The 12255-nt window shown below is 42.0% G+C and overlaps 1 protein-coding gene across 3 annotated transcripts in view; it reads left to right on the top strand.

Moving 5' to 3' along the window:
• Nucleotides 1-12255, top strand: part of FHOD3 (formin homology 2 domain containing 3) — a 434575-nt gene that overhangs the window by 252726 nt on the left and 169594 nt on the right. For all 3 annotated transcript variants that reach the window (XM_058676902.1, XM_058676901.1, XM_058676900.1), the window contains exon 6: nucleotides 5001-5095. In XM_058676902.1, coding sequence (XP_058532885.1) covers nucleotides 5001-5095 — 95 coding nt within the window. The remainder of the gene's footprint in view (nucleotides 1-5000; nucleotides 5096-12255) is intronic.

Here is a 12255-nt window from a genome sequence, read left to right as displayed (position 1 = left end):
TCAAAGTCCTAATCAATGCAATAAGGCATGGAGATGATCATCTATGGAGAATGCCCAAGGAAATCTAGAAAAATAAAACAAAATTCTTCATACTCTTAGGATTAATATAGTTAAGAGTGATATGAAATCAATATGCAAAAATCTACTTCATTTCTATATATAAATAATAAATGATTGGGAAATTTCTCAAAAGCTTATTTTCAGTAGCTCCAAAGAATGAAAATTGTTTAGGAATTCAGTAGAAACCAAACCAGGCAACCATGTACAGGCTTTGTAGCTGGAAACCATAAAATGCTGATAAGTCAGAGATGATCTAAATAAATGAGACATAGTAGGTTTGTGGGGTGGAAGAGTCAACATACTAAACATTTCAATTCTCCCAAGGTTTATCTGTGGGCTAACACAATTCCCATATTTTCAGAAAGATTTTTGCTGCTGTTATTGGTTTGGACAAGCTGCTTCCAGAATTTATTTGGAAAGGCAAAAGAACAAGAACAACAGACACTGCAAAAGGACTCCTCCTGCCTGATTTTAAGACTTACTACAAAGCTGTGATAATAAATTGTATTAGTGGCAACAGAATATATGAATGGAACAGAAATAGACCCACCCATATACAATCAGAAATAAACCTATGCGTTTTGGAAAATTTGCAAAAGCAGTGAGATAGAGAAAAGGGAGTCTCATCAAATGGTATTAGGCCAGTTGGACCTCTATATGAAAAAAAAAAAACAGCTCAACTCATGCACATGTAAAAATCATCTCAAAGCAGACCTTGTAACTTGATGTAAAAAAATGAAATTTTTAGTTAATGACTGAGTCAGACAAGGAGCTCTTCCGTGTTGTGTGGTTACCAGCAGTTCAGCAAGGTTGGCCCACAGGCCTTGCTCACATGTTGAGGTCTTGGTGAGGTGTTGAGCATGTGCTCTGTTACTGAGTACTTAACGCTTGATCATGAATACTTCCTGAGCACCTGCAGTGAGTCAGACTGTGCTGCAACTCAGACCCTTGCAATGTCCCACCTGTTGGGTCACACCCTAGCTGCCCACATTGGCTCTGGGTAGCAAGTAACAAGTAGCATTGGCACAGTAGCAAGTTGTGAATTCAATCTAGGGCTCCTACAAGGGTGGCAAGGAATTAGTTGGCTCATTTCTGTTGCCTCCCAAGGTTTGTATTAGCAGACAGCTGATATGAGATATAGGAGTCTTGAGTACCTCTTAAAAGATAAGCCAGACACCCATCCTACTCTGTTATCTTTTCAGATAAAGAAGTAGAAACAAACAGAATAGATGTCTTAGGGAAGACCCTTAGTGTCACCACAGTAGACAGCCTTGGGCAGCCTCTGTGGATCCGTGGTCCTGCCCTGCCTGTTCTCACCCTGCTGGATATCACAGCTCAGTGACTCTGGTGGCTTCTGCACTCCAGGCACATGTATTGTAAGAGCATCCACTGTTACGTTTTGCATTTTCTTTTCTACCTGTTTATTGTGAGGCCCACATTTTCGCTAGTGATTTTTCCTGTTGAAGGTGAGTCTTCACTGACTTGAATCTCATTTGCGCCATCTTGTGACTGGACTGGGTTTTACTAGAAGGATTCCTAAGCTCTAAAGATAGGAGAGAGCCTCTGTCGTGCATCAGTGTGGTCAGACACCTGAATTACCTTCTGGTGACATAGGCTTCCTATGTGTCAAGTTCAAGGCTCGAGGGAAACTGATCAGGCTGGCTTTTAAATCTTAATTCGCCTCTCCATTTTGCAACCTGGCCTAGCTTCCTGGGCTTTTGTGCAGACTCTGAAGACTGAATGGTTGGAGTGGGGTCGTCACTGCTCACTGTGAGCTTCCTGCCCTTAGGAGAGTCCTTTGCATTGGCTGCACCTGCTTGTGGCTGGAGGAGTTCTAATTCATCTCCCTGCTGTGTGTTAGGCTGAGCTGGAGGCAGGCGTGCAACTCAGTCACTGGCTTCTTCCTCGGCTGTCCACCAGTGTGCCGTGTGGTTGGGGGTGGGGAGGGAAGAAGAGTAAAGAAATGGGACAAAATGTGTCGAATTCTTGGAACTTTCTGTGAATTGGGGCTTGAATCTTTCTGAAGGAGAGAAGGTAGGCTCATTCAATTCCGAAGCCGGAAGCATCTGACACCTTATGTTGTTCTACAGTCTTTTGTGTTGTGGATTTGCCTGCCTTCTGTTACAGAAGTGGCAGATGCTTAACCTAAAAATTGAGGAAACAGAACAAGTAGGGGAGGGTGGCATCCAGGGAACATTCCCAGTCATAATCCATGTTTCCTTTTATGAGGGGAGAGTTGTGCGTTTATCTGAATTATGTGATATTGGCAACTGTGTTTATTGGCCATCAAATTATTCCATCAGAAACACTTTGCAGGTTAGGATATAACTGGTAAATTGCTAAGTACATTGAGTTCTAGAATTGTGACTGTTATTCAGTTTTTAGTTATTTTGATATTGCAAATGATGCTTGAGTGACATTTTTGCTTGTTTTTTTTTTTTTTTGTTGTTGTTGTTGTTTAATTGAGAAGGCTGAGTTACACACACACACACACACACACACACACACACACACACAGAGGAATCTTCCGTTTAGTGATTATCCCCACAAATGGTTGCAATGGCTAGGACTGGGCCAGGCTGAAGTTGGTAGCCTGGAACTCCATCCAGTCTCCAGCATGGGTGACCGGGGTGCACATACTTGGGTCATCATCTGCTGCTTGCTCAGACACAGCAGGGAGCTGGGTTGAAGGTGGAACATCTAGGACTCGAACCCAGTGCTTGTGGAATGGTGGTGTCTCAAGCTTTAACATAACCTACTATGCCAGATACCAATACTACTGCTTTTTAAAACAAAAAGCCAAAAAACAAGTCTAGGGTTATTTGCCTGGGATGGGCTACCAGATCCCAGTGCCTGGAAGCACTTAGGACTTGCACACTCTGAGCATGGCCATGTAGGAGCCAGTCTACCTTGGGAAGGAGGGAGATGGGAGTGGTGGGGGGCGCATTCCTTTGTCTCTCTGAGAGTTGCAGTTTACTTTTGGATCATGTTGGGGGTTTCACAGAGTTAAAACAGCACAGGGATGCTATGTGAACAGCACATTAAAATCCCTGCTTGGAACTTGGCACACAGCAAACAAGGGGTGCTTTTCTAAACAGTGGCACCGGGTAGCCTGCTTACAGGCTTTCGAGCAGTTTGCCATGCCCCCAGTGAGGCATGAGATGGCTTGCTGAACCTCTCAAGTCTTGGAAACTTAATCATTTCTTTTACATGTCTTTTGCAGCTTAAAATGAAAATGTTTCCTCATTGTTTCAATAAGCATTTCTTTTATTGTAGTGAGAATGGACAGCTTTATATGTTATCATAAATTAGCTTGTCATCTCTTATGAAATGCTTTTGCCTTTTTTTTCTGTTGGCATTCAGTATTCTCTTACCAGCTTGTGTGAACTATTTAAGCAGGAAATAATGTAATCCTGAATCATATTCATCATCATAAACCTGTTTAGTTTATATTTTTATGTCAGACCTTTTCTGTTACATACGTATTTCTCAGTAAGATAAAAAATGTGATTATTTTATAATTTGTAACGAAAAGATTAATTCCATGTCCATTTTTTATTGTCTGATATTACTTGCAAATAATGACAATATTAGATATTTGTGTCCTACAGCTCTTATTATAACTTATTAAATTGGCCTAATATTCTGCAGCGATGTAAAATGATCATGGGATTAATAGACATTATTTTAAAATGATTTCTGACTTACTAACTCCAGTGTTAATATTATATAGAATATGAGCATGTTATTTTCCAAAAATTATTTATTTTTTTATGTCAGGGATATACTCAAGGACTTTTAGAAAACTTATAATTTTTAAATATTTGGCAGTGAAATTTTTCTGAGTGATTTGTTATTTGACTGTTGTATAGAATGAGTTCTGGATCACACGTGTATTTGTATGCTTAGATATAGTGTAATACTCATTTATTGATGTTTTACGCTTTTTAGTTTATATCATTTCAGGTAGACTGTTTTCTACAACTTGACAATAGTCTGTTCATTCATATATGGCATGAAAGAAATAGAAGAGAATATATCAGCACTATATTATGATTCATTATGGTAGGGCTTATGAATTATTTTTGTTTTACTCTTCCTCATTTTTCCAGTTTCTAAAATGGGGAGGCATAATCTTACTACTAAAAACAAAAAGAAAAATTTGCCTAAAAAATTTCAATGCTGTGCCAATTAATCACGGGTGAAATACGATTTCAGGAGTTCATTGTGACTTAAGGAAGCCATCTTATTTAGGATTGCTAATTCGTGCTTGTTTCTAGAGTCTTGGTTATTTTGATTTTAACCGAGCTAAAAGTAATTTTCTATTTTTTAAAAGAACATGGCTTGGAGAATAATGACAATTTGTGGTGACTGTATGTTTTCCAAAAACTAAGAATCTAGGACTTGATAAGTGACAAATGACTTTTTTATGAGATCTTTTTTATCTAAAAATTTAAAGGAATTACAAATGATATTTAAGCAAATGTTTATTGCTTGTATAACGGAATTAAATTGCATTGGCTCAGGCTGGTTCCATGGAGTCTGGAGCCCGCTGACCACAAGCTGAGACACTGGATGGCTTGCTTCTGGAAATTTCATCTGTCCTCTTGGCCTCGCTACAGCATGGATCTCTTGGCCAGCAGGGGGACTATACACAGATGCAAGACTGGAAAACATGCACTTACATGTTAAAACGGACTCAATGAGGATGACTGGATTGGGTGTCTTTGTTGCCAGGAACAGCCCTGGTCTGAGTAGCACTTTGTCTTTGTAATGAGGTGTAGCTGATTTCCAAGTTCAGAAATTCTCTTCAGACTGAATTCTGAACACACTGTGTGCCAAAAGTTTGAAATCTGGTTGGACATGATGATCATGAAAAATTGTGTTTTCATCTAAATCCATAATGCCTCCTATCTCTTTTCTCTCTCCTTTCTATATAGCGTTGGGCCAGATTATGTTGTATGTGGATGGGATGAATGGAGTAATAAATCACAATGAAACCATTCAGTGGCTGTACACTCTCATTGGTTCAAAGGTAAGGGAAAGTTATAGTTGAACATGTTGTTGAGTTTACATATCGTTGTCCTTGCTTTTCATTGCTCAGTTTTTCAGAAAGAAATGGTGTTTAGCTTTGTTTCAATCCCTGTCTCAGTATTAATGAGAACTGCTGTTTCATAGATTTAAAAAATATGCTTATAGTGACAATAGCCTGTGACATTTTGTGCATTTCTATTTTTTTTCTTCTGTTAATCTTTAACCATGTGCCTTTTGAACCTTTGATTTTTAATGTTTAGTTGAGTCATTATTCCATAGATACAGTTTCTTTGTATTTTTTGTAGTTCATGTCCATATATGTTTTGGTACTTATATACGTATTTATATGCTATACATCTGAATATATATAGTCCTGTACACAGAGGCAGAAATTTGAGATTGTCTCTCAACTGTATCATCAATTATAAAAGTAACCAACATTTATTGAAGAGTCACCTAGCTCCAGAAACCATCTTAAGCATTTTACAAGCATTATCTCAGTTAATCCCTAAAGGCCATTATCAAGTAAATGATGTTATCTCCATATTGTTGAGGAAATTGTGCTTGATTGTTAGTCTAGTTATTTTTCCCAAGGACCCTAGTAAGAAGCCAACTGGTCATGGCCTGGCTATGGGGTCTTCACTGTCTCTGGAAATGCTACCAGGAAGTAGGTCCGCTTTGTCGCCGAGATATGCAGAAGACTGTCCAAGGTCTGGAATGGTCCTTTCTGTTTTCTCCAGGGGGCTGGGAGGAACTTGGAAATGTACCTGATCTGGATATTTGGGAGAAGGTTTGGGGATAGACTCTTTTCTTAGCAGGTACAAACACAGCAGGGTTGGAGTACTATGAGTGTGGAGGGCAGTTCTGTGGACAAGATCACATCCATTGCAGTAGGCAAAAGCTCAGGCAGGGTAGAGTCTGGAGGTCACAATTGGAATCTGAACCTGACTGCAACAGATGACGGCATCTGTGTCATTTGCTTGGGTCCCTCAGCCTGAACTGTGCCCTGTTGCTGGGCTAAGGCAAGCCTGTCCACACTGGAGTGCCCCAGCAAGATGCTATCCTGAGGAGTCACATCCTTGGCCTGGCCCGTTTGGCCATCTGCTTTCCTAGGACGCTATTGCTTTCAGGAGAACTCGGTTCTCGTTTGACTTGGTGATGAGTGTGGTTCTAGTCTTGGGCTGCACCCTCGTTTCAGAGGTCTTAGCTCTGTGGTGACGGGCCTTGAACGGTGGGAAGGGGAAAGCCTATTTGCACTGTATGGGACAGATGTGTAAATAAATACACACTAGGCCCCATGTCTTCAAATGACTGATATTTTACCCCCAAATTTCCTTTCCAAGCATAATTGATGAGAGGTATTTTTTGTTTGCTTGTTTTTTCTTTTCTTTTTTTTTAACCCATTGCATAACAAACAGCCATGGTTTCCCCTAAGATGAATTTTTTTTCCTACTGAGGAAAATGGAAGTCACTGATTTGAAATGATGTAGGTGATCTTGGACGAAGAGTGGAATGCTAGGCCTTCAAGGATGACTTAGTTGGGCTGAGGGAAGATTTCTATCTCATATCCTGTAGGAATGTTTTCTGCTGAGAACCCACCCCGCTGCCCTGTTTATCTGGGCTTCCCAAGTATGGAAGTTTTAAATTATGGAAATGGAAAGGGATTTTGCCATAAAAACAGGCTTTTTGTACTTGCTGTTTTTCTATTTCATCCACAATAAAACACCAACAGATGGCTGGCTTTTAAAGGGTGATAAGATCTAACATGTTTCTGACGGAAAGTGACAGTTGATTGTCACAGTGAAAGTTTCGTTGCCAGTGAAGGACTAGAACTAGGGAATGTAAAGGAGCTGGGAGCAGGAAAGAGAGTTGTCATGAGCGGGAAGACAAGACATTGAGGGTGCCATGGTGTGTATATGTTGCCAGAAGCATATGGTAGAAGCTCCATGCTTAATGCAAAGGTGTTGGAAAACATGGCAGTGGGAGCAGTGAGGTCAAGAAGTCTCCAACCTCGTGAATGAACACATCTTGGTGTAGAAAGGGCTTGGGCCAGTGAGCTAGCTCTCTGGACTCTATGGCTTCATGCATGTCCAGCATTCCCTCTCTTCAGAGGGCATAGCATTCAGATTGCAGTTTGGAAGGAGGGAGGCTGAGCTCTCAGGGTTTTGCACCTTATCTCGCAGCCTCCAGGCCTGTGGGAAATGGATTTCTGTTCTCTATATGCAACCCAGTCCTGGTATTTTGTGATAACACTGCAAATGGATGAAGACAGAGCAGACAGGCATGAAGAAGAGGTGGAGGAAGGGAGAACAAGGAGAGAGGAAGAAACTGGAGAGAGGAAAAGAAAATAAGGATCATATAAACACATCCCTGGGTTTAGAGTCTCCTGGGCTGTGACAACATTGTGTTGAGTTTTGTTTGGAATCATTCTGTAAGGAAAATAAATAAGTGAAAAGGAGCACATATTCTTGGTGCATTTCTAAATCAGGAAAATAGAAGCTGAAAAAATGAGTGTGTACAAACTGTGCTAGCTGGGGGAGGAGTTGTGGGTAGGGGAGCTGTGCAACATGTGCCCCTATAGTTCATGGGCACCCTGGGTTGCAACTGTGGTACCTGGGTCTGAGGCAGCCTGTTTGCCTCTTCCTTAGCCACTTGTGTCGTCAGCACTGGACCAGTGGGGACCAGTATCCATCTTCGCTCTTCCCAAAGGAAGACCTGGAGGAGTCTTTCTCACTCTTGAGTCTGTCTGTGATGGTCTGTGTGAGGGACACAAGTCTCACTCCATCTTGAAGCTCATAGTGTGGTTAGAAAGCAGAGCGTCAGTGTCACGCATAGCTCATGCCCCTGCCACTGTGGTGCACCTGAAAATGTCCTGCTGCTCAGGTCCAGGCTGGTGGCTGAAAGTCGGCTTGATTGCCACTATCAAGTTTACTTTTAATGTAGCTCTCAGATCATCTCTTACGTCCAAGGACAGTGCAGTGTCTACTGACAATTTCCTTACCCCTGTCTAGACCATGAAGAATCTCTAAAAACTTATGTGCCAACCTAGGACTTAGTCTTTGTGAGAGTGAAGTCTCAGTATCTCTTCCTTAATCTTACTGATTGGATGAGAATCATGGCAAGTTTGCCTCGTTCAAGTTATGAAAGCAGGAAAGCCAAGAGTACTAAGACTTTCTGTTTGACAGAGTTGGGTCTCAGTTAATCTGATACAGTCAACCTTGACTTCTGTCTTCACCTTGAACAGACACAGCGTTGATCAAATATTGGGTGGGAATAATCTTGTCACTCTGTTTTTGTAATTCTTCATTTTTTTTTCCATGAAAGGCAACAAGCTGTGACTTTGCAGCCTGCCAGAGGGTCATTATGCAATGCATATTTGCAGATATTTGAGACTCACAGCCAGAGGAGAAAATGATGTGTTTGGGGCCAGATAATGACTTTTTAAAGAAAGAGAGAAGTGTTTTCAGTAAAGCTTTTCTTTGTATTTATAAAATCCCATTTTTAAACTCCCCCTCTTCCCCATCAGAAGGAAGTTAGATGTCCCTTGATATCTCGGGATGTGTTTCTCTTCATGTGTCTGGAATTCTCATTAGCTGGGGTGGGATGATTCAGTTTGTACATATCAAGGATGTCTCTGGTTTTCTGAATGGATCCTCTGGTAGCCATAGGGGAGGCCCCGGGGCTCATAAATGCTCATCTACCTGCTGGTTCCTCAGGGATACCTGCTGATGCTGCCATGTGGGAAGCTCCACATCTTGCTGTACTGCTGTTCACATTTGCTTGTCTGGTCTCTCTACTTTTCAGCTGGGCCTCTCACGTCTTATTCTTCCAACTGTGCTCCCAGTACTGACAATAGAACCCTGCACACTTGATGTCTACTTCTGTGACAGTGGATATGCATCCCTCCTCCCACTCAGCCACAACTGAAGATTTGAGCTGGGGAACCCTGGGCATGGATCCCTTTACACACATACCTGGGGCATTGCTGGAGGTTTCTTGTTAGAACAGTAAGATGGAGAAATGAAGAGTGGAGTGGTAGAGGTGGGAGGAACAGGCAGGGATGGGAAGGGAAAGGATAGTGCAGTATCAGCTGTGAGGCAGGAGAACTGGCTGAGGGCTGCAGTGGGTACAGATTGATAATGTAGAATCGTTTTGAGGAATAGCTTCCTAGGACTAGATTTCTGGAGGTAGAGATATAAAACCAGACATAAAAGGGAGGTGGGTCACAGCTTTGGATCTGGACAGCCTAGGAGTATGGCAATGCCACTGACTGGAGGAGAGAAGTTGGAAACGGGTTGATTGGCAGTAAAGTTTTGGTTATACCAGCTGTGAGATGAAGGAAATATCCCCAGGGTGAGCTCACCAAAGGGGTGTCCCATTGTGCTTCAAGTGTTGTAGCAGATGGTGGATTGACAAGGAGAGGAGATGTAGGGAGCCATTCTGTCTTACAATTCATGGCATGTTGCTGCTTTTGATCCACTCAGAAGCCCACTGAAGCACTCTTTGGGTTACCTATGGCAATAATAGGATCTCAGCCTTGAAGTGATGACAAAGAAGTGCTCCTGACATCAGTCATTCCTAATACCTACAGAGGCTGAACAGCATTATTCTCCCTGGGGACCCTGCTTTGTTGGGTTCTGTGTGACCCACTGTGTCATTAACCAAACATCCATGCACCGCTTTCTGGAGCAAATCATTCTGACTTTCCTGTGGATGCTCTTGGAATATGTAGAGGCATTTATCATGTAATCCTGCCTAAGCTAAACTCCATGGATACTACAGTCAGTCCTCAGAGACATAATTAAAATTCCTTTACGTATTGGTCCACAAATTTTGCCATCCATCTGGTAGAACAGTAACAGTGTCTCCCAGGGTAAGACATCCTTGCACAAATCTCACATCTGAGATTTGTGCCTTTCAGCAGCAGCTCTGGGACTGGCTCAGCTTGACCTGTTATTCTTCACACACTCATGTCTGCCAGTTACCTCTATTTTGCAAGACTGTGATTAATTGTTATATATCTAAATGCTGGGATTTGCCCTTTTTCCCCTATAGATTTCAAACAGAATTCAAGCCTCAAGATAAGCATGAATTTTGTTTTGACTATTCATCATATGAGCTTTAGTACTAATTTTAGTTCACATTAATTAAATAGGTAGTGCTTTTGTGTCATTGACCAAACTATTAAGAGAGATGAGACAATGAATGCATAAACCAATTTCCCTGGAGGTTGATGGTGGTCTGTCAGTGTTTTAGGGCCGTTGTTCAGGTAGCAGGAAGCCTCTGAAACCCAAGACCGAGAAGCCGAAGTTGTCTTCGTTGGAGTCACAAGACTGTCTTGAAATTGAGATCTGCTCTATTTGGCTTTGGGTGAATTATTCTTCCAACTAAAAAATGGAGATCTTGGCCTATAAAATATGAATAATACCAGGGAAGAGTCTGTAAGACAATGTTGCAGCTGGCAGGTAGGTGCCACTGTTACTGATGAAGGATCCTTCTCCCCAAGAGGCCACTGGTCTCCTGTTACATGGCAGATGCGCTCACTTGCCCATGACCCGCTCATCTGGAGGTGTTGTTTCTCAGCATTGTCTGGCCTCTCTAAGTGCTCGTGAACCAGTGGCCCAAAAATTCTCAGCAGCATCTCTTCCGGGAATCAGCGGTGGGTTTAGTGAGCTAGAGGGTGCAGATTTTGGACTTGATTTTTAATCCTTTTCTGAAAGCTGGGGCAGTTAGCTGTTGGTATACTTTTTGATAACTCTTGTTTTCTGCCTTGTCTTGAGGATGATAAATATTTACTTGCCATTGCTTCAGGTACTTGTCTTTTATATACCAAAACAACAAATGTTAAGTTGTTTTTAAAGTATAGTGAAGAATGATTTTAAGTAATACATCAAATTGAGTTTTCATCTTGATACTTGTCTGGACTCCTGTTCTCTACTTGCTTATCTGTTGTGCTAGCGTTTGAGGTTTGCTGTTTCCCAATGGTTTTAATCTCTGCATTTTTGGATTTTCACGGTAGGAAACAGAGGTTATGTGTGCCCTTGTGAGAAGCATTTTGCCTTCCATAGGATGTTTATTAAGATTGTATGTTGCTTCCCTGCAGGCAAAAAAGTTGGTGCTGTAAACTAAGTCCAGTGACTGACATGTAAAATATGCTTTGCATGGGTAAAACTTTTATTTACTATTTTTCTTTTTGTTTTTTACTTTGTGCAATTCTTGTTGTCAGGGTGCTGCTTGGGGGGGGGGGTCGTTCCTCAACTCCTCACAAAGCAGAGGGGCAGCTCAGTACCTCACATGGACATTATCCCACATGGACATGTAAGCGGCACTGCTTTGCCCTTGTGGCCAGGGATCACCAGCCATGTGCTGGCTGCTGGAGAAGGAGTAGATGTGGGTGCATGTAAACTAGGATGGTTGTATTGGGGTAATACCAAACCCCCAGAGTGACTCATGTGCTGTTCCTTTGGTGTAGATATTCTGCTATCTTGGTGGATTGCTGAAATGGCAGAAGGGATGGAAGAAGCACTGGGAGGTAACATGGGGTGCCCTGCCAGCCTGGTTTCCCTTCGCCTGCCTCATGGCTCCCTCTCCTGAGTTCTGCCTCTTCCTGTCTGTCAGCACACACCTGTCAGCCCCTTTCCATCCATTCGAAGAGATGCGAGCCAACATCTAGCCTCACCTTCACCCTACCTGAGGTCAGCTCTTTGTCCCTGGCATGTGTCCATGACTGATGGTTTACTGAAGGTGCTCTTTACTTTGATTATTACTCTGGAAATAGTTATTTGTCACGTTTGTCATCTTGATGAGTGTTTGTGAGCCAAGATCCCACATTCTGTACTGATTTATGTGTCTGGGCCACATGTGTTGTTTCTGATAAAATTCACCTCATGTTGCAGACAGAGGTTGGGGAGTCTCAGCTGTCTCATAGGCTGTCTGATGACTACTACTGAAGCTCTAGGGTGGGGCTTCTCTGGCCTGATAACTCAGAAATTCTGAGCCTGGGGATATGGCATTGGAATAAAATATTTAAGAAATTCTTGAAGGTATGTGCCTTTAACCCACTTGGAAAAAAATTTTTTTTCACAATATGTTGTATACTCTACAGTACTGGTAAACTTAGTTTTATAAATCAAGGCATCAGCTTATAATTCAGATTTTAAA

This window comes from Ochotona princeps, chromosome 18, assembly GCF_030435755.1.
Source record: "Ochotona princeps isolate mOchPri1 chromosome 18, mOchPri1.hap1, whole genome shotgun sequence".
NCBI classification, from domain to species: Eukaryota; Metazoa; Chordata; class Mammalia; order Lagomorpha; family Ochotonidae; genus Ochotona; species Ochotona princeps.
Note: the sequence above shows the minus strand (reverse complement) of the source record. Positions and strands in the feature narration are given on the sequence as shown.